The following is a 26,470-nucleotide window of genomic DNA, read 5'->3' as shown; positions in this document are numbered from 1 at the left end:
GAACAAATTGATTCAGTCTTATCATTTTCCATTTTCAGCATAAATTGGCACATCACAATACGTTTTCAGCCTAAATAAGCACATTGTTGGTCAATGACTGTGGGCATAGAACGGGTTGAGATTAGCATGGAAGTTTCTAGGTTTGTGAGTGTATAGGACTGGGAGGAATAGAGAGAGGAGTAATTGAAATAAAGAGAAATTCTGGGAAAAAAAATTGAGTTTCACTATAAAGAAGATAAGCTTTGCCCATGGGACACTGTGAGATCAATGTTGGTAGAAATGAAGTGAGACAGAATTCTGCAAAAATATCAAGATGACTTTTCTAACATCTGAAAACAACTAGATTGCAAAGCAGTCAGCCAAAAGAGAAGCTAAGAGCCCCATCACTTAAGCCAGTAAAGGAATAAATGATTCCTGTTGGGAGTAATCCTGTATTGACTGAAAATTAGGAAGGCAACCTGTGGAGGATTTTCCTTTCCCTTTAGCATCCTGACAAATGACTTTTTGATGAAGTTTTTCATTTTCCCAGGTAATTTGTGAGAGGATACAAAAACAAGTGCAGAACCACAACTCATTCATATATTATTTAGATGTAAAGCTGTAGGTAAATCTAAGGTAAGTATCCATTAGATTAGGTAAGGCTATTGCTTAGATTGCGAATTTCAATAGGAGTAAAGCAGATATTTTAAGATTAGAACACTAGGTAAAATAAAGGAATTCTGGAAACACTTCCTATAAATAGGAGATAGAAGCTAAAATCTTGAGCATCCTACCCACACAATTCAGTGAAGTAACATTTTTCACTTTCTGTTGGTTATCATTGATACCTCCAAAGAAAATTAAGTAACTCTTAACAAACCCAATAGAAAGTACTTTAGAGTAGCTTGATATCATCAACAAACAAGATTGGATTTGTGGTAATTTAGAGTTTTTGCACCAGTAGAGTTAAAGAAACAAAACTCATCCAGGATACTGATGAAGAGGAAGATCAAAGACTTACATTTTAAATTTTGTGTGCTATTATGTTTGTATCTTCTAAAATCTGACTTTCAAATTGCAAGAAAGTACTCCTTAAGGAGAAAATAATTTCTCCTGTTAGGGGGAAGAAAATTTATTTCACTATTTTGAGGCAGTGTGGAAAGAGGACACGTTGGAGATGGAAGAGAACGCTAAGTGACGCTGTTTGACATGTCAAATGTTGTTAAGGATGTTCCCTTCTTTGCTGTGGGGCAACAAGTGAGTGTGTTTAATTAACTTAGTTAATTTCATAAGCACAAATTTGTAAAATAGAGAACTAATTAGACTCTGGAAGGTGGTTGGAAGGGAAGTAAATTAATGAAAGAGATAAACTCTGTCCTATCCCAGAGGTCTTCACAATATTAATGGAGCTTAAAACTGGAAATATTTCATGTGAAATTTATTCACTGCTGCTGTATATAAGTTACGAGTCTAGATGATCCTGTGGGAAGAGATAATATTAAAATGGATTAAGATATGGATCCTGCCATGATAGGTAGAGTTGGATTATCATTTCCAGATCCCATATCAGCCTGCTTAGGGTTAACTTTAGATAACTGCAAAGGGTTTTTAATTTACTCTGACTTAAAAAGTTTAAGAATATGTTAATTTATCTACTACAATAAAGTCATATTTAATTTTAATTAAAAATTATTTACCACCCATCTAGTCCTATTGAGTTAAATGCAAATAAAATACAATGTATTGTTTTAATTTTATTAAATCACAATTATATAGTCACAATTATATTTATCTAAAAATCTATGAATTTGTTTTGATGTTGAATATACTGTTGACACTATCATTAGTATGATTACTTCTTTACCTACTTATTATTTTTTTTTCCTTATTCTGGGGGTTTGGAGGCCACATCCAATAGTGCTCTGGGTCTTTCTGGCTGTGTGCTTAGGAGTCACTCTCTAATGGTGAGTGGGAGAAGTTACATGGTGTGAGGATTTAAACCGGAGTCACCTGCATTACAAGGGAAGTTCCTGAACCCCTCTAGCATCTCTCTAGCCCTATCCATGCCATTTTAACTGTTTTTTTCTCAACGGTAGTTTGTGGCAGTTTAGTTCACTTCCCCAATAATTTTTGTACTTGCATTTTCTCTCTCTTTCCTTTTGTTGATGCCACAATAATCACATGCATTATGGTTCTGGTGCTTAAACACTCAGTGGTCACTGGAGGTCACACATCTTAGTTGTGGTATTAACAGGTGCAGGCTTCCTCTGGTTTTGACCCCTTCATTTATTTGATGTGAAAGGACCCACCCGACCTCATGTATTTCTCTCCAGCATGGGAGAGTGTTCACTGTTCTAGTTGTAGTCAACATTGGTGCAGTCATAAAATGAACACAGCTTGACATTACTTTTGAAAATTCAAAAGAAAGTAAAGGAATGCTTAAAAATTTAATGTCACTTTTGTAGAAATAATGAAATAAATTTCTCTGTATTCAGGATCTTTAGTTCAAATGAAGCTTAAGATGACTAAATAGTTTGGAAACGAGTAATATTTTATTTTTTATAGAATTAATAATATGATTTCATATAAATATGGTAATCAAACTTGACTCTATGAGGAAAATAGATTCTATAGGATATAAAAGAAAAATCTTATGTTATTCTGTTCCTGATGTCCTTAGTAGCAGAAATTGAGGTTGAAATTAAGAATATAGATGCTACAGTCATCAATTTATGCATCATTTGGCCAACTAGGTATTTCTGCCAGATCATTTCCACCAAATTTTTTTAAAAAGTCACTTCTACAAACTGTTGATGATTAAAGCAAATATTTTGTCCTTTCCTTGGGCTTTTGAACTAGAAAATGGTATTTTCAGAAAGATAAAACACACACACAAAAAGGTTCTTATTACTGAGGGGGAAATGGATAGAGGTCACATGACCTGGCTTAAGGCGAGTGTTCACTGTTGCATTACTTGGTGTTTACCAAAATAAAGATGAATGCTCAGTATTTAATAAGTGAATAGAGTGAGTGAGTATCTCTTCAATGTACTAATAAAGAATAGTAATGTGAGTAGATTTTCAGTGATTACTATTGTACAAGTTATTCTCTATCCTCTTATTCTCACCTATCTTTTAAAATATCATTTGTAAATTTTTAAATGAGGTGTGTGTAAAATGCAACAATACTACGGTTTGTACTACTTTCTCATATTTCTCACAGATGGACAAATCACAAACAATTCCCAATATAGATCTTATCAACGCCTACCAGAGATTAATTGGTAATCTGACAATTCACTTCTAGAGTCATTATTTTGTAAATTTATGAGTTTCTCCTCGAGCAGGCCCAGTAACGTCTCCATTGGAGACTTTGTTGTTACTGTGTTTGGCATATCGAATACGTCACGGGGAGCTTGCCAGGCCCTGCCGTGCGGGCGAGATCCTCTCGGTAGCTTGCCGGGCTCTCCGAGAGGGGCGGAGGAATCGAACTCGGGTCGACCATGTTGGCTGCGTGCAAGGCAAACACCCTACTGCTGTGCTATCGCTCCAGCCCTTATTATGAGTTTCTTCTAATGTTTATAAGTTTGGAGATAAGTGAATTAAAATTAAACTGAGAAGACCTGGAGAAGACTAGATAGGGCAGTTCTATATTTTAATCCATCTTCCCTGAGTGTGAATGAAAAAGGTGTTCCAGAATTGCACTCACATAATCAATCCCAAGAGAAATCATATGAACCATAATCTAAATCAAATGTCCAGACTGGCCATCTAATAAATATTCAAAACACATCTGCCAAGGGTACAGAGCACAGAGATAGACAGCTTCTTGATAATAGAAATGGTTCTCTGAAAATAGTTCTGGTGATAATAATGGAAATCATATTGATTTCATGTCTTTTGTACCAATAGATAAAGAATATCTATTAATACCACTTGAAAACAGTTTCATAGTTCACTACACTGATCATATTGAGATATATTTAAAGCAGATGATTTTTTTCACGATCTGGATAATATAGTTAAGAAATTAATTTACCATACTATTGACAATATTGCTGATTTTGACTAGAGATATCAGGACATCTTATCATCGGGGAGCACAGTTTTACTTCATGCAATGGTGTTTAAAGAATACACCAAGAGAAATAAGCTCAAGTTTTCTTAAGATTCAGCACAGTATCCTCAAATTAACATGGAACTCTGTTGATGAAAATGAATTAGATTACCACTTTATAAGTAAAGGTAGTGCTCGTATTACTACCATAATTGAGAGGCGCTCAGTAAATCCTTCTGGTCTTCCTTTTTCCAAACCATCTCCTTCAAATGTGTCATTTGTGGAGATGAGCAATAATTTATAGGAACAGGAATTTGTACGAATATTTGAAAACTTACTCTGATCGGGCATAGTCCAAAAGCAAAGTAAGCAATTGCCTCTCTTTTCTTCACTATCAGAAGTAGGTTTTTGAGGAGTTTTTATTGAGTTCTCATGTCTGCCTGTCTCATAAATATGAAATTCATTTTTTAAGAATCAATCTTAAATCTGGATAGTGAGATCTAATGATTTAGGAATCAATTTAAATTCTAAGATTATACTTTCACACAGGCGTGCGATTAATAAAGTTATTAGGTAATTATAAAAATCCAACTTGAAAAGAATGCAAGAAGATGCCAGGACCCAAGAAATTAATTGGAACAAGTCTGGAAAAATATTGGAAATAAATCTTCTTAGACACAAAGAATTTAAACAAATGAACCTCTAATTTCTGGTTTTGGGTGACATCTTAGTTTGATTTTGGATTCTGACTTCCTTAAACATATGTGTCTCTTCAGCAGAGTCTAGCAACAGACAGATAAGGGGATGTTGCTTATGTAATTGTTCTTAAGTAAGGAAATGTTTTAAACAGTATATTCTTAAAAGCATGAAGGTTATTTTTTGAAAACACTATGCTAAATCAAGCATTTGTATTTCTGAATAGGAGAGTAGATTGTTAGCCAAAGTGAGAAGGAAAATTTTATATATGTATACATATATATGCACATATACATACATATGCACATATTTGGGAGCTGGAAAAAATACACTGGATAAGACTAAGGTGCTTGTTTTGTAAGCAGCCAACCAGTGCTTGGCCCCTGGCATCCCATATAGTTCCCCTGAATATTACCAGCAATGATCCCTGAGTGTAGAGTCAGGATTAACCCCTAAGCATCACCAGGTATAACTGCAAAACAAAAAACAAAAACAAAAACAAAAACAAAAAAAAAGGGGGGGAGGGAGAGGGGAAGCATATTCCATATTCCATTCCTATGAATTCTGATTTTGTTAAATCTTAATCAACTGCAAGGGAAAATGAAAAAATGGACAAAAACTTGAAAAGCAAATTGCATGGGAGCAAAGGACCTGGACAAAGAAACAGAACCTTTTGATCATGGAAAGAAACTAGGCCTTTTACAGATTTTACTTTAAAGAGTCCCCATATTCTCATCTATATCATAGTAAATATAATTATTCTCTGTTTCTTTTATCTGGTTGCTAATAGAAACTTATAAATTTCTCCCGATCATATGCATCTTAAACTTCCACATATCAAGTGCCCAACAAATGTATAAATAATTACAAATAATACTTAAGTTTAATGAAACTTTTTCTGTTAACAATTGAATTACTAAGAGGATAAAAAGTAAAAACAATAGTAGGATCAGTAATATGGTGATTAAGTACAATCTCAGAATTCTCTTCCACCAGAAATTTCATATGCATTCTTGTCTCTCATAACATGTCCCAGTATGGTTAAGAAACCACATTTAGGTGTACCTTGTCTTTATTAAAATCTTAATGCACATTGTTTCTCTTAAGTTTCTCTTAATGCAACTTTCCTGGATGACTAGATTTCCCAAGAGCTGGCTCATTTGCCACACTACAAAATGGGAAATGTGAGTAATAATATAAAACTGTTCTCTAAAACCATCACGTGATCTATCCATCTGAAAGGACTGTATAAGCTTCTTTTATTTTATTAGTGAAGCACCATGGGGTACAGTTGTAGATTTACAAATCTTTGTGCTTGGGTTTCTGTCATACAATGATCAAATACCCATCCCTCCACAAGTGCCCATTTTCCACCACCATGGATAATATCCCCCCCATACCCCCTCCCACCCTGCCTCTGTGGCAGGGCACTCCCTTTTGTTCTCTCTCTCCTTTTGGGTGTTGTGGTCTGCAAAAGAGGCATTGAGTAGCAAACATGTTCAGTCCATAGTCTACTTTCAACATGCATCTCCCCTCCTGGGAGGATCCTCCAAACACCCTTTATTTGGTGCTCCCTTCTCTATCTGAACTGCCCTTTCCCCTAGAATACCCAGCTGGCCTCTAAGCTATGGAGTAATCCTCCTGGTGTTGATCTCAGCTATTCTTGGGTATTAATCTCATACTTTGTTACTTTATATCCCCCAGATGAATGCAATCTTTCTATGTTTATCCCTCTCTTTCTGACTCATTTCGCTTAGCATGATACTTTCCATATTGTACCACTTGTTTGTAAATTTCATGACTTCATCTTTTCTAACAGCTACATAGTACTCCATTGTGTAGATGTACCAAAGTTTCTTTAACCAGTCATCTGTTCTTGGGCATTCAGGTTTCTTCCAGTTTCTGGCTATTGTAAACAGTGCTGCAATGAACAAACAAGTGCAGATGTCTCTTCGACTACACATTTTTGACTCTCTGGGATATATTCCCAGGAGTGGTATTCCTGAGTCAAATGGGAGCTCAATTTCTAATTTTTTGAGAAAGGACTGTATAAGCTTCTAAGTCAGATATGTCTGTATCTGAGAAGTTGCAGAACATCACAGGGAAAAGAAATAGAAGAACATGGAGACATTTCTTTTCCAAGTGACTATATATCTAGAAGCTGCAGCTACTATATGAAAATACTAACAGGTGAGCACCCTACCACTGCCTATACCACTGCAGCACTGTCCAGTAGCACTGTCCTCCCATTGTTCATGGATTTGCTCGAGTGGGCACCAGTAACATCTCCATTGTGAGATGTTACTGTAGCTTGTTGTTACTGTTTTTGGCATATCAAATACGCCATGGGGAGCTTGCCAGGCTCTGCTGTGTGGGCAGGATACTCTCGGTAGCTTGCAGGGCTCTTTTAGAGAGGGGCAGAGGAATCAAACATGGGTCAGCCATGTGCAAGGCAAATACCCTACCCGCTGTGCTATCACTCCAGTCTATACAACTAATATACATTAATAAAGACAGTGTTGGGAAATAAAAAATTCTCCATGCATGTCTCCGTCACAAGCAAGTGGTTGTGTGGGTCCAGTATTCTAAGCACTCAGGACATAAAATGATGATTGCAGAGTGAGAAGGAAAATTTTAAGTGAATAATCATTATCATATTGTAATTCAAATACTTTTAAGAAGGTGACATATTAGTAAAGTAGATCATTCATCATTTCTGTGTAGAAGGAAAAAACGATTCTCAGGAGGTACATTTGAAATAAGAATTAAAAGATGAGTAGAAATGCATCAGGTAGAGCAGGGTGAGGTGAGAAAGCTTGGGAAGACTCACGGAGCTGCTCTTCTTTCTCAGGTTGTGCATATCTGGCATGGTGCTTGGTTACATAGCAGCGTGTCTGAAGTGAGTCTCTGATACCTTTTCCCTGGCACATTCAAGATTTCCAAATTCAACAGGATGCATTAGTTTTGATATTTGTACTTCTTGTGCTAAATTACAAGCACCTCTGAAATGCAAACGAGTGAATTTCTCCTAACAAGGATGAGTAGAAGTCAATGGCAGGAGGTCAGTATCATCTACAAATATGATCTCCATTTCTTATATCAGAGAGAGCTTACTTTTCTGTTTGGCTTTAATTTCTGAAGTCAAGATGAAAGCACATAGTTTTCATAGCTATGGGCACTATTATTTGGGGACTTTCCAACACAAACTTTTGATTTGATGGTAAAGTCTATTTGCAGTTTATACTGTGAATTTTTCTCTGACCTATCCCATAATTCATTTCAACAAACAAATATTGGGCAACTATAAAATGTTCTAAATTAGATTCTAGGGGGGCAAGAGGGGAAGAATCTCAAATACCAATTCCCTGCCTGCAAGGAATTTACAACTTGATTAAGAGGTTGGAATTTAAATAGAAAATCATTAGAAATGAATAGCATCACCCATCACAAGGAATGTGCCAGATATTGTGGTTATGGAGAAGAACAAAAGACTGGAAAATTAAGAACAAATTTTGGGAGAGATTAGAATTGGTGATGGAGTATGAATGGATGAGGACTTCACTCTGTGAAACAAGAAAAAAGAGAAAATATCACTAAGCTTAACGGAGAACAAATTAGAGCACAATGCTCTGGTGAAAAAATAACTAGTTTCGAGGTTTTTTTCTAGAGTTCTTTGTGATTTTTATTGTACAAATGTGGTAATGTGGTGTTTTGTTGGATATTAACCCCAAGTGTTTTAGGCTATGAATTGTCCTTCTCCTGTTCTCCAGAGAAGCTTACAGTGGTCTTATGAGCATTCCTAATTCCCCATGTTCATCTTTAACCTTTCCTTTGTGTTTTACAATTCATATGGATCAGCTACTAAATTCCCCAAGTCAGGCTTGGTTACTTATAAAGCCAAACCTTCTAATGACTCTGGGCTTTGTAATTGTAGTAAATTACTTGCCTTTCACTCTCCCCTATAACCTTTTCATATTTGACTATAGAGAAATGTACTTTGCTTAAACACAGAAAGACCATTAATACTATGCTCCTAATATTGGGAGTTAATTGACTTTGAAATATATTTACTCCTGGGAATCTGTCATAGTTGTTTGAACTCAGGCTCCAGTTGCCATAGTTCCTAATACCCCAAAGATCTGGGTCCCACCAAGTGGTCTCTAGATGGACCTAGGGCAAGGAGCAAAGCTATCCTGACTTTGATATGGGTAATCTAGAAACCATAAAGCATGGTCTTGATACAAACCATGATGACCTAATGACTTTAGCTTTTCCATGTGGTAGGAAAAGCTAAACTGGTCTGAGGACTTAATCTGGAATTTAGCTACTTCAGCCTCTATGCCCCCAGAACAGAGAACTAAGTTTTGCAATCTATGTTTCTTACTGTGTTCTTCCAAATAACTGCTTATATTAATAAGAAGTAAACTTATTGTGATTGTTTAATATGTAATAGCAGCAAGGGAGGGGGGCAATATAGTTGGAATATTATCAGCCATGGGCAGATGCTTCTAGACAGAGAGTCTCCTTGAATTGATCTCCCCAAATGAAATGCTTTACCTCTGTAAATGGTCAATCATAGCTACATGCAGTCCTATACCTCGAGCCCGCCCTCACCTGTTCGATAAGTATGCAATTCAGTTTTGAATTAAATGTCCATTGATCATCAGGAGCTGGTCGCCGTCTCTCTATCCATCTGCTGGGGAAACACGACTTTCCACCACCAAATGCTCCTATCATGGGACCCCCTGACTCACTTCTCTTCACAGTGTTTGGGATATACTGATCTTAAGATAGGTAAAGAGAGGTTGGTGCTCAATAGCCAGATTTTGATAGTTAACTTCTAGAACTGACTTTCTTCTGGAAGTCACAATGAGCCGTCTGTATTTGAGAAAGAAACTTGAGGGTACAGAGCCCAGAACTGGTGCAAGTGGGAAGAAAATAAAACTAGAAACAGGATACTTGGCTCTTGTCCACCACAAATAAGGACACCAAGCGGCTCAGTTCATCTTACAAGAAAAGTAAGAAATAATTTGTTTAAGAGATATATCTGAAAACTTCTTCACAAAAGTCCTGTGTGTTTTTTCATAAAATCTGGGTGTGCCCAAGACTTACTCCTGTTCTGCACTCAGGGATCATTCCTAATGGACTGGGTGTGGGCTGGAGGTGGAAGACTATATGACATGCAGATCAAACCTGGTCTACAGCATGCAAAGCCTTAATCTCCATCCTGTCTGGCCCCTTGACAAAAAGTAAAGGAAGATAACATCTATCTCTCAGGTCTTAGGAAGTTAAAATCAGATCATGAATTAGATGAGTTCTTAAGATTACTATGTTTTATTTCTTTCAAAGTTACCTATTAAGACATAAAACCTCCTGCTGGTTGCCTTAGGCAGCTGCTGGTTCGGCACATGATAAGCTCAGACACAATTTATTAGAATCATTTTACTCATTTTTTTAACCTCTGTTTTTCATAATTTCTAGAATACTGAATTCAAGAAAAGGACAAATGAGAATAGCTTTGTCAAGGAGGTGTAGCTAGCAAGTGAAAAACAAAGTGAGCTAAAATTATACACTGTAATAGTCAAAGGAGGTTTTAATTTTCAATTAAGCTTCTCCCATCAAAAGGTGCTAAAGGGTTCAATTTTTCAAACAGCAGCCGGGCTGCTGTAATCCAGTCCCCATAACGTCTGGATTACATTAACTAAATTCCAAGCTTGACTAGACTACCTTGAAAAACCTTATTTCCCAGAAATTGGAAACAATTAACATTCTGTTTATTCATGAGACTAAAACTGCTCAGGTGTAAAGTGGCAGGTGTGGTGTTAAGTACTTTGCCTGAATGCCCTATTGAGGAAAGACAAAGACCTTTAAACTAGGTGAACTTAATTGTTGTGCCATTGAGGTTTTTCTGATAACAAAGCCAATGCCAATGAATTTACTGTGTTTCCATAACTTATACAGAATCTAAAAGTAGATATTGTGCTTAGTTAGCCCTTGATCATTAAGTGCCACTAGTTAGCCACTTCTCTACTTTGGCATTTGGGCAGGTTTCAACCTTGCTGTGTGTCCTCATCTCTACGTGTAAGGAGAATGAGATGTTCAGTGCACAGAATCGAGGGTGATACTATGAGGAGAAAGTGCCATAATCCCCAGTAGAGATCCTAAGACTCAAGTTTCACAAAGCACTGCACTGTAGCACTGTCTTCCCATTGCTTGAGCAGGCACGAGTAATGTTTTCATTGTGAAACTTGTTGTTACTGTGTTTGGCATTTCGAATACGCCTTGGGGAGCTTGCCAGCCTCGGCTGTGGAATACTCTCAGTAGCTGCTGGGCTCTCTGAGAGAGACAAAGGACTAGAACCCAGGTTGTGCCAGGCAAGCATCCTACCTGCTGTGCTATGGCTCCAGCCCAAGTTAAAAAAAAAAACAAAAAACAAAAAACAACTTAGGATCAAGTTGGCCTTTTACAGGTGACAGAAGTCTCATGCCTGCCAGGCATCACACAACAGATCACAGGGGCAGGATGGTCCTGGCATTAGGAGTAACTGATTCTATTCTGCCAGGCTTGGAGCAGAGAGTGGACACTGAGGGCCTGCTTTGCTAGAGAAATTCTGGCCATCATTCCATGCCCAGCACAGAAAAGCATAACCAAGGTTTGGAACAACTCCTGCCCCTTCTCCTACCACCATCCACAATTTAGAAGTCACTGGGTGGGGAGTCACATAAGAGCAGAGGAAGGTTTATGAAAGCAGGGGCAAGAAGTAGGGAGTGAACCAGGAGTCCTGGGGGAGGTATATGCTATGATCAGAGGGGTTCACCCTGATGTTTCCCTACCCCCATGACTGACACAGTGACACTGCCCAGAATCAACGCTCCCTGAGAATGGATCTCAATCTAAAAGATGTTCCCTCCCCTCCCCAAGATCCTTGCAACAATGCTCCCAGAGGATTGGAGCAGCACTGATTGCCACAGGCTCCTTCATCCTGAGGAGATAAGGCCAGGACTTTCCAGCTAGGAAGGCTATACAGCCTACGGAGAATGATGGGTGCATGCACAACTGGGAGGATGACCATCAGATAAAAACTCACTGCAGTGGCTTAGGAGGGGTTAGTCCTCACTTCTTGGGTTATCCCACTCTAAACATCTCCCTGAGAATATTATTTTCCTTTCCTTCAAAAAGAAAAAAAAAGTCTGTCAAAATCCTGCCTCATCCGGATGGGGGAAGGGAGGGATACTGGGACTGGTGGTGGTGGAGAATGGGCACTGGTGGAGCGATGGGTATTCGATCATTGTATAACTGAAACCCAAGCACAAAACTTTGTAAGCCTACAACTGTACCTCATGGTGTTTCACTAATAAAAATTTAAGAAAAAAATAAATAAAATTGACAATTAAAAAAAAATCCTGCCTCAGGTATTCTGACTGAATTCCCTTTTAGGAGAGTAGGCCCAAGACAGCACAATGTAGTGGCTTTGTCTGGTAATGGAAGGACCCTGAGGGGTTAAGAAAGCCAAAGCTGACTGGGTGGAGGCCTGTAGCTGGAAGATTAGACTGACCCTCCTCTGGGAGAAGCTGCCTTTGTTTTCATTCTTTTGGCTTTGATGGCACCCAAGAAAAAACCCTAGAGCTACCTTTGTGCTGATAAAGAGGGCAGACCCCTGGGGAACTGCATAATGAGCCCTGAGCACTCTTTCACCTTCCTCATAGTCACAGTAAAATCATACCCTGATGGCACTTTTATACCATTCTGTATGTAGAATATACATTCATTTTATGTTCCTCAATTCTGCCCCCCTTTCCATTCCCACTGTTCCCCTTCACACTCAGGCATGAGTGTCTGTCAAAAACTACCAAATATGTAGAGATTGATTTTATCCTCATTCTTCCAGGCATAAAAGCATACCTCCACTTCCTCTCTTTGAAGCGTGTTGGTTAGACATGCTTCCCATCTTAAATAAATTGTGGGGTGTCGTTCCCTCCCCACTTCTCTTTTTCTATTGGGTTGCTCTTGTGATGTTTTAGACTATAAGAGTAATTCTCTTTCTCCTCTGGGAGAACAGTCCTCAGCAGACCTTCATCTGGACTTACAGAGCAGTCTAAAGATTTATATCTTTCGAAGGTCTAGTGTTTCAAACTACTCTTCAGCAGGCCACGGGGCATTAAAGATGCTCAAAGCAAGCAGTTTCTTTATTATTCATCCCGGCAGTGATCTAGGCCTTTTCATCATAATCCCTTCCCTCTGTAAGTACCCTGGTCTGTCTACTTGTTAAAATGCTGCCTCTTGTCTGTGTCTATATGGGCAAGTGTAACAGTCACATGACCTCCTATGATGTCCCTAATTTCATTGCCATAACAGGCTTTCATGAAACACTTTGAAAATCAAAATATTTGTACTTATCTAAGAATTACCTATTTACACAGACCCCACAGAGTAGGAAAATAACACTGTAGGAATTACGCAGAATATAAGGAGGCAGAAAGTAGTCACTTAATCAAGTAGTCCCTTCTATCAAGTTTAGCTTGATAGAAGACTCACTTCTAAAAACGGTCATCGTTTATAGTTATCACTGTTCTCTACTACACCTCCGATAAGAAGCTTTTATAAATGCTTTGGTAGAAAGCACTAAAGGTTTAAAAAAAATTTTATGGGGAATATAAGCAAAATTTTTTCATAAGGATAGCAGCAACCTACTCTCTGGCAGTAAGAAATGTGTAGGGTTGTCAACTCTGCCCACAAATATATTTGTGACCCTGGGCAATAATTACCCCTTGCTTCTTCACCTGAAAACAAGATAAAATAATCAGCAGGAGTGTGAAAAGAAAAGATTTTATTTTTCAATGTGGCTGCTTTAAGCTCAGTTGTGTTCCCTTGAAAAATTCTTTTCTTGAAGTCCAACCACACAAAGTAAATCTGTTTGGATAGAGGGGATTTGTGATTATGGTTCAAGAGCAGTATTCTGTATTCTGATCTGATGAGATTAGTACTTTTATATGAATAAAGAGGAGTGAGGTTGTTCTCTACGCAACATGGTTGGCCACAGCAAGTAGGTGACTGGCTAGCTACAGAAGCCAGGACGAAAACGCCTCACAGAAACCAACAAATCAATACTGCTGGGTTTTGATCAGAGACTTCTAGAAAGAACTGTAGGGAAATTAGTTTCTTGTGTTTAATCTCCTCACTCATCACCCACTCTAAGCAGTGGAATGATAAGCACTCCTGTGTTTCCTGAAATAAAGGACTGGCAGGATCATACTTGGTCACAGAATATTCTATTAATAAGATGACTCCAGTGAAAGATAAATCTTATTCATTCCTTCCACTTTTAAAGATAAGGCAAAGGGAAAATCTACACTGAGAGAATGTTCATACACAAACTTTAGATGTAGCAACTTTAGAGATCTGTGTCAAATAAGATGTATGATTATATGTGCATTTTTGCAACGTATGTGATGAGTATACTTGCTAGTTATGAAAGGAGTTTATGGAACATGGTTGGAGTCATAGCTTTGCTAATATTAGCTCTCATGGATTACTAGCTTGTGTGACTAAAAGAAAATCAAACATTTTGAGCTTTTGTTCCTTTACCATAAAAATGGGCAGTAATAATATATCTCCGTAGTGTTTAAAGGACTAAATGTATCAATACATATTAAGTTCATAGAGAAGTGGCTGATGATAGGAGCTTAAAAATAGTTCTTCTAACCATTATACATGACCACACAGACAAAAACATTTAAACAGTTTTTACCAGAATGCAGAAAATTTAAAAAGAAATAAAATAGAAAGTGGAGCAATTCTGTGCTCTTTGCATTGACTTCATCTTGTCCACACAATTTCTTACTGATTGTAGGAAATCTACTCTACCTGAACTGGCAAAACATTACATTCTGAGGTTAATCTCTAAATCTCGTGTTTACTTTCAAACTCACTAGCCATTTTTCCTGGAAGAGACTAAGAATTAGTGATAGCTGGAGTGATAGCACAGTGGGTAGGGCGTTTGCCTTGCAAGCGGTCAACATCGCCGACCCGAGTTCGATTCCTCTGCACCTCTCAGAGAGCCCTGCAAGCTACCGAGAGCATCTCGCCCGCATGGCAGAGCCCGGCAAGTTCCCTGTGATGTATTTGATATGCCAAACACAGTAACAACAAAGTCTCACACTGGAGACGTTATTGGGCCCGCTCGAGAAAATCGTTGAACAACGGGAGAACAGTGACAATGTACAAGTTATAAGAAGCTGCAAAAATGGAAGAATTATAAAATAGGTTGAGAGTGAAAGAATTATGAGAATACTAGATGTAATCAATTGATTAAAGTTCCCCATAAAAAATTACATAAAGAGAAGAAAGGTCTATGAAATCTATCTGTTATTTTCATACTATTTTACAGAAGAAAATATTTTTCCTAATTAAGTTGACTCAAACTCAACTGATTTTTGATATTTTTTTACACATTCTTTAGGTATGATTGCACATTCCAAGAAAAAGTAAATGTAACAAGAGTCTATGAAGGTACTCAATTTTAAAACAATCAACATTTTTCTCACTTTCTGTCACAGAACTCAAATGTAACCTTCTGCTTTTCTATTTAGGATTCATCCTTGCAAGGGTAACTTCGACCCAATGTGCCAATTTTTTTTTTTTTAATCACAGAGGGAATATTCTCTCAATAGAAATTTAGCCGCTGTCATAAATTAACAGTGGGATCATTTTACCATGGGGAAAGGCAAATTCATATGACTGTGGGCACAGTGAAATATATTCGACTGGATTGCTAGGGCTTGAGAATGAGAACAATTGAAGCAGCCTTTTCCTATTATTTTCACCAATTGCAGAGGGATCTTTAATCTGAATTCTTTTTCTTATACATACATGGTCATTAACTCAGAAGATTGGTTTCGTTTGCAAAGAGTTTTTCATGGATTGTAAATTGTAAAAACTTTCTTTATTATAATCTAAAGATTTTTACTTATAAACACCAAGTTATGTCATCTGTTTCTCTCAATTTTGCAAGTGACTTGTTTGATATAATATGTAGAACCTATCTATCTGACCAACTACACACCAGCTGTAGCTGAATAAGACACCAAGTAGTATAAATATATGACATAAATTTCCAAAGTAATAGTAGATGAAGAAAAGTATTGGTTGGGTGCATATGCTGCCTGAGCTGTTGTGCTGCTTGTGCCCACGTGGCCAAGCACATGTGGGCTGAGCACATGTGTCACCTGCATCTCCCCTCTTGAGATGTTTACTTTCATGCTTTTCTGTCTAATTCTAGGATGTGTTGTAGGGGCTATCTCCATTTTTGGAGAACCCCGCATTCTCTCTTGAGTACATTACTCTCTCACTCTCTTCCTCTCCAAAACCTCCAAATAAAATATATTTATTTAAAAAAAAAGAAAAAGAAAAGTATTGGTTGTTGAAATATATCATTAAACTAGACACTGGCAATAATTCTTGGGAATTTTGCTTGCTTTTTTAACTAATTATCTAATTTTATTTTTGATGAGAAATCTGAGTAAAATCTTTGGAGAGATAATAACTAGAGAAGGTGAGAATAACTGATTTTTCTTTTATAAAAAGGGAAATTCACAGAACATAAATTTTAGCTCAAAATAAGAATAATTGATAGTCAACTCAAAAGTTAACAACAAAAATCTTTTAAGGGGAATCAGAGATACATTTACACAGCTGGAAATTAATTTATCAAGAAGTTTGGTGTGTTATCACCCAAGTAGCTAATAACATACTATTTCATCTGATTTGCTTCAATTTTTCTATGTTTTCTTTTTATGTATTAATTAAAGTGATTTCATAATTTGGAGTTTTCTAATTGTCCAACTTAACAATGCATTTACAATGAGAAGTCTATGATTTCTACAATAAAAAATCACTTCTACTGGTTAATCATTCCAGCTTAGGATTTGGTCAGAATAGCCATTGAACTAAGTATATGCTAACTAAGAATTATTCATCATTAATAGTTTTACAAGTATTATTATTTTCTAGATATTGATCATAAGGAATAGTTTCAAGGGAAAACCAGTAGGAGCATTCAGTGATTAATGGAAATGGAAAGCCATAGTAGGGTTTATTGAGTATAGTTTCATTTCTTTCATTCACTGGGTGAAGTATACTGGCCATAGTTTCATAAGCAGAGTTACATTTATAAGGACCTGTAAGTTTGGACTCCGAAAAATACTATGCATGTGGTCACCCTTCTATTATTAGTGAGCCTTAACGTTCATGTCCAATATTTGTCAAAAACTAAAATTCATTTTTCTTGAAAAAAATGTTACCCAATCTTATAATCAGAAATCGGATGCCTTATGAGAAATGATGCTTGCAAGTAGGTTCTGCTGACAGTGGATATTCAAAGTCTGAGATGCTGAACCAAAAAATACTGACAACAGTGTTTCTAAACTCTGCCTTACTGTTAAAGATTAAAACATCCTGAAAAACATAAAGCCAAAACTATTCTTTTTCTTCTTTAGTATTCTAATAGTTATCCTTAGTGTAAAAATAATGGGAGTCTAATTTATCAGTTTCTGAATCACGGCAATAGTACATTCACATCTACCTGTGAGCTGACAGATGACTTATTTATCTCCATTTTCCTTTGTGTAAAAACCATGCCTGTTTCTCCGTACAAAGAAGTTTTTAGGAAAATAATGGAAGAAGGATAAAATACTCTAAGTCAAATCAGCATCTAATTTATAAAATGAAAGCTTTCTGGTTTCAAAATGGAAAATAGAAGTGCCCTAAAAAAGTTGACTTAACTCTGTTTTTATTTATTAAAAGAAGCTCATTGTAGAGGAAACACACATATGATTTATGTTGTTTTTTTTTAAATCATCGAACTACACAACTTTAATCCATAGCTCAGGAAAGGGTGCAAGAACAGCTTGAAAATTATGCTGAGCTTAATTATACTTAATGTGAATTATTCAGAAGTGCAGACAGAGACTAAAAATTTATTTCATACAAAGAAGCTTGACATTTTAATTGGTCCTTCAGAATAGAGACAAAACAATTTCCTTTCAAGAAAATTTACATCTTCTCTATCAGAGCTACAGTCTCAGCCAAGCAGAACTTCATTAACAAGATTAATTATCACGCAAGTGTCTATTTTATCAGGTGTATGGTTCAGGTGAAAAAGTAATACGAAATAATGACCGACATTTCTAACTGATAAGACTGATTCAAATGAGGGTAGGGAGGGTAAATCACAAATGATACCACCGTACCTTGGTCATTAGCCATTTTGTCAGGATGTTCCACTGTGGAGGGAAAAAATAACATGATCAAACTTTGACATTTTCCACCAACAAAGCGTACCATACCAAAGCAACAGATAACTTCATAGCAAGCTATCAATTTAAAATAAAAATTGTTATGAAATCAAGGTCAATGTCATTATTTCTACCAGATATTCCAGAAGATATTAAAATTATGTTCTATCTAAATATGTTCTAAACGTAGTTCCATGTTCCTTCAAACATGCACTTTGAATAATCATCACAAAGTTTAAGTTAAAATACAATTAAAAGCAAAACAGTACATGTGATTACCATGAATTACCACCTGTATGTTTAAAATAAGTTGACATTTTCTTGTATTCAGTCTTTTAACAAGTGAACCAATTCTCATATCAGTAAGTGAAGTAAAAGGTAAAGGTAAAGGTAAAGTGAAGTAAAATAACATAAATATTTAAATTTAAATTGTTTGATACATGTTTAGAAGTTGTGAAGAAAATGCTTGAATTGTTCAAACTTTGTTATAAATAATGTTCTTAAAATAATATTTAAAGTCTAAAATATTATTCACATTTTCTTTAAAATGTACCTGATTTTCTGTTAACCAAATACAACTATATAGGAGATAAATTTTTTTTTTAGAGTTGTGAGTGGGCAATGCTCTGTGATGCTCGGGGTGCTTTTCTGGCTCTGTGCTCAAGATTACTCTTGGCAGTATACAGGCACCATATTTTGCCAGGGATAGACTAAGAGTCAGCAGCATGCAAAGAATACTCTGAACCATCTTCCTGGTCCCAGAAGAGAAATATTTATACAACTGCTTTTCTAACAATTGTGCTATGGCATTTTTACCAATGAATATTATGTGTATTAATTAGAATTATTTCATTTATATTTATTTTCTTTGAATTCTGAGCCCTCTGGCGGTATTTAATTCACTTATTTACACTCAAATATCACACATGGTTCACTATATTTGCTGGTTGGATTCGTATACATGTCTGAGTTAAATGCACACAGAAAAATTTAATAGTATTCTAACGTACATCATTCTATAATCTGGTTTGTTTCTCATTATATGCACCAATTGTAAATATAATAAAATTGTTATCATTAATTGAAAAATAACTTGAAGCAAATGCCTTATAGAAAGTGGTCCTTTTTTAAATTAAGAAACAATCATTTTCTATTAATAATGTAGAGTTGAAATACTCTGGGGTAAATTCAGATAGTGCAGTGATTAAGGTGCTTCCCTTGAATGCAGTTTATCCTGTTTGATCCTCAAGATTGCATATGAATGCCCGGAAGCACTGCCAAGAACCAGATGCAGAACCAGATGTCAGTCCTGAGCACTGCTTACAGGTGCGGTGGCTCCCTCCTCCAAACAAGGCAATGATCAAATAATGATGCTGATGTTTTTTAAAAAAATCATTTAGATCCATGTAGTTTATGAATGTTCATGTCAAGAGGGACACTTTTCTCAATTAGATTCCTTACAACTTCTTCCATTTTTGAGACAGTAACACCAGCATAAATGTGGCAACCGCTGACTTGGATGAGGAACCAAAACACTTTGACTCTAAGGGGAAATATTCTCTTGTTCAGACTCTTGCAAAACTTAACAATTTGAATATTCTGTCTAAAGTAACCCTACTTTTTTGGGGGGGGGGAGTTAACACCGGCAATGCACAAGGGTTACTCCTGGCTCTGCACTCAGGAATTACCACTGGCAGTGCTCTGGGGACCATATGGGATGCTGGGAATGGAATCAGGATCAGTTTCTTGCAAGGCAAATGCCCTAACTGCTGTGTTGTTGCTCCAGCCCCTAACTCTACTTTTTCTTATAGCTTGTTGCCATCCTTTCATACTGCTTCCTCTTTTCAACTTTAATCAGTTTCCATATTTTATCAGGATTTTTTCTTTCTCTGTGTGTCACTTGGGCCTGGACTCAGGATCAGAGCCTTGGACCTTTACTGCTGACTGGAAACTTCCTACTACAATTTTAAAATGCTATGTAGACGTATTGGTTGAGAATCATAAACCAGAAAATCTACCTTATTGAGTAGTTGACTTTGAATTCTGAATCACAATGGAAAATAGTATATACACAAGAATTGTTGTATCAAGATTCTCTAGACTTTATATGTTTTATAAATGTATTTGTATGTTTTATATATATGTATATATATATTCTATTTCAGCCACCAGGTTGTCCAGTGAAATATTTTCTAAACTAATCATTACAATGTTTTATCTTGATTTTAACTCTCATTTTCTAAAGAGTGATAGCTTGTCAAATATATTTCATCACAGTATTAAAAATGTAAAAACAGTAATGTTGAAACTGCATTTTCTGTAGTTTATATGCAGAGATATAACACTCCAACCAATCTTCCTTCCAATCCTTCCTACCAGGGATTGAGGGACAATGGAGTAGAGAGGGTTATTATGTAGTTGTTCTGTTGTCAGTTTATAGATTTGGTCTTTGGTGTCAAGGAATGATGTAGGTCCTCATGCCTGAAAGCTACCACTGAGATACATTCTCTGAATTATCCCAGGGAGGGGATTTTTAACTGAGATCCTATGGTAGTTTCTGAGGCATGGTGTTGTAGGAAGTATCACACAAAGTCTCCAGGATGCATGAGGAAGCATATGTCAGGAGCATATGAGACCATAAAATGCAGAAGGGTAAAAATTTCACAGTCCAAATAGGGCACACCCAAGAAACTAGCATAGCAAGCATCTCATATTCAGGGAAGACTTATTTGGAACAATATAAAGAAAAAAATAAACCTCATCAATCTCATTTTCATTCTGTTTTCCCCCTTTGTCTTTAAGCATGTACATGAATTATCTACAGATCAAGAACTTTCTTTCTCTCCTCCCTCACTCCCTCCCTTCCTTCTTTCCTCCCTCTCCCTCTTCCTCTTCCTCTCCCTCTCCCTCTCCCTCTCCCTCTCCCTCTCCCTCTCCCTCTCCCTCTCCCTCTCCCTCTCCCTCTCCCTCTCCCTCCCCTCCCCTCCCTTCCCCTCCCCTCCCCTTCCCTTCCCTTCCTGAGCACACCCTCCCTCTTTCTTTCTTTTTGATGGGAAAGTAAGGACCAAGCCTGGCTGATCTGAAGGGTTTACTCCTGGTTCTGTGTTCAGGGATCTCTCATGGTGTGGCACAGGAGACCAAATCTGTTTCTGGGGATCAAAAGTAGGTCAGCTGTAGGCAAAGAAAGTGACTTATCTGCTACATTATCTCTCCAGTTCCCATCCCACCAACTTCTTATCATGTGATAAATGAATATATGTTACAATGAAAAATCTCATCCATATTCTCTTCCTCTTCTGGATTTATTTTACTCTTAGCAAATCTGCACTGAATATAAGTTGAGGTATTTTGAACATGTCAAGAAAGGTTATCTAGTAATGAATAGTTACCAACAGAGGTAACATATAGGTTAATAGTTTCTCTTTATAGAAGAAAACAAATCATGGCTTCAAAGTATTATAATTTGTGCCGTGACTTTTTAATTGGATGCATTTGACAAGAAAATCACTAAAGGGCCCAAAGACAGGTCAGTGGTAGAGCACTTGCCCTTGTAGGGCTGAGGCCAATGAGCTCAGCCCATACCCTGATCCCATAGACAGCATGCATCTGAAAATCAGAACAGAAGCATGTGACCTCCAAATCAACTTCCACCAGGCAACCAAAGCAACGATGTGAACAAGTTACTACAGCATGCAACCCTGGTGAGCATATAACTGTATTGGAACCCTATCATTACAACAACACAACAAAGAAGAAAACCGTGTATTTTGTCATGATGCAATACTCATTCACAAATGAAGGGCTGGCTCCTGCACTAAAATCCATCCTGTCTCCTCCCCTGGGAGCAGTCTCCCGCCTTTGTGCCGATAAGGAGACATGGAACACCTTAACCATGAGCGATGTGTGTGTGTGTGTGTGTGTGTGTGTGTGTGTGTTCCAAGATGATATTTGGCTTTCTCATGGAGAGCCATTGGATCAGAGAGAGAGAGAGAGAGAGAGAGAGAGAGAGAGAGATAAGATAGTTAAACCATCTACCACAAGCCTACAGCAAGCATCATCCTCAATGGGGAAAAACGGAGAGCCTTCCCCCTAGGATCAGGGGCAAGAAAATGATGCCCACTCTCTCCACTATTGTTCAATATAGTACTGGAAGTACTTGCAATAGCAATTAGGCAAGAAAAAGATCTTAAGGGCATCCAGGCAGGAAAGGAAGAAATCAAACTCTCACTTTTTGCAGATGATATACTATACTTAGAGAACCCTAAAACCTCTACAAAGAAATTTCTAGAAACAATAGGCTTGTATAGTAAAGTTTCAGCCTATAAAATCAATACCCAAATGTCCATGGCTTTCCTATACACAAATAGTGAGAGAGAAGAAAGTGACATGAAAAAAAAATTCCATTCACAATTGTGTCCTAGAAAATCAACTACCTAGAAATTAGCTTAACTAAGGGAGTAAAAGACCTGTACAGAGAAAACTACAAAATGCTACTTCAGGAAATAAAAGAGAACACAAGAAAATGGAAAGACATCCCCTGCTCATAGATCGGAAAAATTAACATTGTCAAAATGGCAATACTTCCCAAAGCATTGTACAAATTTAATGCGATCCCTAAAACAATACCCATGACATTCTTCAAAGAAATGGAGCAAACACTCCTGAAATTCATAATGAACAGTAAGCCCCCATGAACAGATAAATCAATTCTTGGGAAAAAGAAAATGGGAGGAATCAACCTCCCAAACTTCAAACTCTACTACAAAGCAGTAATAATTAAAACAGCATGGTACTGGAACAGAGAGAGCTGCAGACCAATGGAACAGGGTTGAATATACTGACATCTTTCCCCAAACATATGATCATCTAATCTTGATAGGGAGCAAGAAATGTGAGGTGAAGCAAGGAAATTCTCTTTAACAAATTGTGCTGGCAAAACTGGATAGCTACATGCCAAAAAAATGGGCTCAGATCTCTGCCTAACACCATGTACAAAAGTAAGATCAAAAAGGATTAAAGACCTCAACATCAGACCGGAAACCTTAAGATATATTGAAGACAAAGTTGGCAAAACCCTCCATGACAATGAAGCTAATGGTATCTTCAAAGATCTCACACCACAGACCGAGCAAGCGAAAACAGAGATAGACAAATGGGACTATCTTAAACTAAGAAGCTTCTGCACCTCAAAAGAAACAGTGACCAAAATACAGAAACAGTCTACAGAATGGGAAAGGATATTCGCCCAATACACATCTGACAAGGGGTTTATATCAAGGATATACAAAGTACTGGTAGAATTCCACAAAAAGAAAAGATCCAACCCTATCAAAAAATGGGGCAGTGAAATGAACAGAAACTTCCTCAATGAGGAAATCCAAATGGCTAAAAAGCACATAAGAAAATGCTCTACATCATTAATCATTAGGGAGACGCAGATCAAAACCACAATGAGATATAATTTCATACCACAGAGACTGGCCCACATCCAAAAGACAAAAGCAACCGGTGTTGGCATGGATATGGAGAGAAAGGGACCCTCCTTCATTGCTGGTGGGAATGCCGAATGGTTCAACCCTTTTGGAAAACAGTATGGACGATTCTCAAAAAATTAGAAATTGAGCTCCCATTGGACCCAGGAATACCACTCCTGGGAAAATATCCCAGAGAGGCAAAAAAGTATATTTGAAGTGACATCGCACTTGTTTGTTCATTGCAGCACTGTTTACAACAGCTAGAATCTGGAAAAAAAAACTGAGTGATCGAGAACAGATGACAGGTTAAAGAAACTTTGGTACATCTACACAATGGAGTACTATGTAGCTGTTAGCTGTTAGAAAAGATGAAATCATGAAACTTACATAACAAGTGGTACTACATGGAAAGTATCATACTAAGTGAAATGAGGCAGAAAGAGAGGGACAGACATAGAAAGATTGCATTCATCTGGGGAACATAAAGTAGCAAAATAGGAAACTCACACCCAAGGAAAATGGAGATAAGTACTAAGAGGTTTACTCCATGGCTTGGAAGCCAGTCACATATGCTGGAGGAAAAGGCAGCTCAGATAGAGAAGGGAGCACCAAATAAAGGGTGTTAGGAGGATCCTCCCAGAATGGGAGATGCATGCTGAAAGTAGGCCGACCTGGCTTCAATCTTCGGCATCCTATATGGTCCCCCAAGCACCACCAGGAGTAATTTCTGAGTGCACATTTAGGAGTAATCCCTGAGCATCAGTGGGGTGTGACCCAAAAAGGAAAAAGAAAAAAAAACCCTGTGTTCTCTCTAAAAAACAAAAAAAAAATCTGACTTTTAGTTTACCATATGAACAATAATACATTTTTTTAAAAAGTCTAATTTTGTATTAGTCCTGAAGACAGAAATACTAAACATTCAGAAATCAGGACATGAGAAATAACTCAGAGCAATGGTACAGTGGGTAAGGCATTTGCCTTGCATGGAGCCAACACAAGTTCAATCCCCCACATCCTATATGATTCCCTAAAAGCACTGACAGAAGTAATTCCTGAGTGTAGAGCCAGGAGTAAACTCTGAGCATATCTGGGTGTGACCCAAAAAGCATAAAAAAAGAGAAAAAGAAAGAAATAGAGAGAGATAGAAAGAAGGAAGGAAGGAAGGAAAGAAAGGAAGGAAGGAAGGAAGGAAGGAAGGAAGGAAGGAAGGAAGGAAGAAAGAAAGAAAGAAAGAAAGAAAGAAAGAAAGAAAGAAAGAAAGAAAGAAGAGAGGGAGGGAGGGAGGGAGGAAGGAAGGAAGGAAGGAAGGAAGGAAGGAAGGAAGGAAGGAAGGGAGGGAGGGAGGAAGGAAGGGAGGATGGAATGAAGGAAGGAAGGAAGGAAGGAAGGAAGGAGAGAGAGAAATAAGAGAAAGAAAAAAGAAAGAAAGAGAGAAAGAACAAAAGAAAAAATGAAAAAGAAAGAGAGAAAGAAAGAGAAAGAGAAATAAAGAGAGAGAGAAAAAGAAAAACTCATGTGGACTATTATGACATCTTTAACAAATTCCTGAATTTGTTCCGAGCTATGAAAATCATTTAATAGGTGACGTTATGGCTCTTACGGAAAACAGTTCCAAATAAGTTATTGGGTTCATTAAATAATCTCTAGGATGGTTATCAGGATGGGCCTGCAAGTTCTGTGATAACTCCCCACTCTCTTGCTTCACTCATTTGGCTGCCTTAAGTCATTTTAAACTCCACCTGATATCTCTAGTTGGCACACGTTGTGAGCATGAAATTAATTTGGCACTGTCTATAGAAAAAGATGAAGCATATGTGAAACACTATCTAGTTACATTTCATGCTCCTACAAAATGGATAACCGATTTCTTTTAGATTGCTCATTTGGAATGAAGAAACCTGATTTAGACATGAAGTACTAAAAACCTGGATAGAGAAAAATTAGCTCACTTCCTGCTGCCTCTTTTCCAATTCTACTCTGTCGTTAAGAACTGTCATGCAGGCTTAGTCTGAATGCTTGTTTGTGTGTTTTTGGCAGATTTTCAGATGAGCTGTTACTGAATCTAGCTTTTGAATAGCTCACTCACTAGAATTCAAAAGTCCACTATTTATTAGGGCACTTCTGGGAGAATTGAGAAATAGATCTTAGTGTTATTCTAAATCTCTTAGTATGGCAAGCAACTGAGTGAAAACTATCAATCACCTATGCTTTTCTAATTTTTAGTTGTTTTTTGTCATCTTGCATTAATAAAGGACCCAGAAAAATGTACCTGCATAATGGTTGTAGATTTAAGGAACACATATTACTCTTTCGAACATTTGCTCTAGCGGGCCCAGTAAAGTCTCCATTGTGAGACTTCTTGTTAATGTTTGGCATATTGAATACATCATGGGTAGATATCATACATAAATGTATATCTTTAAATATCAGCTATTGAAAATTATTTTAAATTTCTAAACATAAATCCTACAGGACATGTATCTTCCAGAAAAATAACATTGCACTCTAGAACATTAAGGACTTTATATGAAGATTACATCGATGCACTTGAACCTTAAAATTTTTTTGTATGGACATTTAGCTAAGTTTAAATTGAATACTTTTATTTATGTCAGCATGTGGAGCTTTCTTATAATAACCATACTGCAAGATTTAATTTTCATAGTTGCTAACTGGTATCCTGAAACACATTCATTTGTTTGAGATTTTTCTGACTTGCATCAAAATTTCCTTTACTACATAGGAATACTTCCTGGATGAAAATTTTAAAATTGTCAATAGAATGCATTTACATAGTCCAATGTTTTTTAAATTTTTATTGAACATAAACATAAAATGTTTTTATTATCTTTTGAATACAATCAGGATACATGAATCAAAAAAAAATCCCAAAGGATTATAAACTAATTTTTTAAAAGTCTGTCTTAGGTTGATGGCATAAAAATGTGATAACTGAACAGATATATCTGACAT

General features: G+C 37.0%; 1 protein-coding gene across 2 annotated transcripts in view; it reads right to left on the bottom strand.

Annotated features, from left to right (window-relative positions):
* Positions 1-26,470, bottom strand: part of DCC (DCC netrin 1 receptor) — a 1,215,565-nt gene that overhangs the window by 83,058 nt on the left and 1,106,037 nt on the right. For both annotated transcript variants that reach the window (XM_056138055.1, XM_056138056.1), the window contains one exon: positions 17,979-18,011. In XM_056138055.1, coding sequence (XP_055994030.1) covers positions 17,979-18,011 — 33 coding nt within the window. The remainder of the gene's footprint in view (positions 1-17,978; positions 18,012-26,470) is intronic.

Source organism: Sorex fumeus, unplaced genomic scaffold (assembly GCF_029834395.1).
Source record: "Sorex fumeus unplaced genomic scaffold, SorFum_2.1 ptg000128l, whole genome shotgun sequence".
NCBI lineage: Eukaryota > Metazoa > Chordata > Mammalia > Eulipotyphla > Soricidae > Sorex > Sorex fumeus.
Note: the sequence above shows the minus strand (reverse complement) of the source record. Positions and strands in the feature narration are given on the sequence as shown.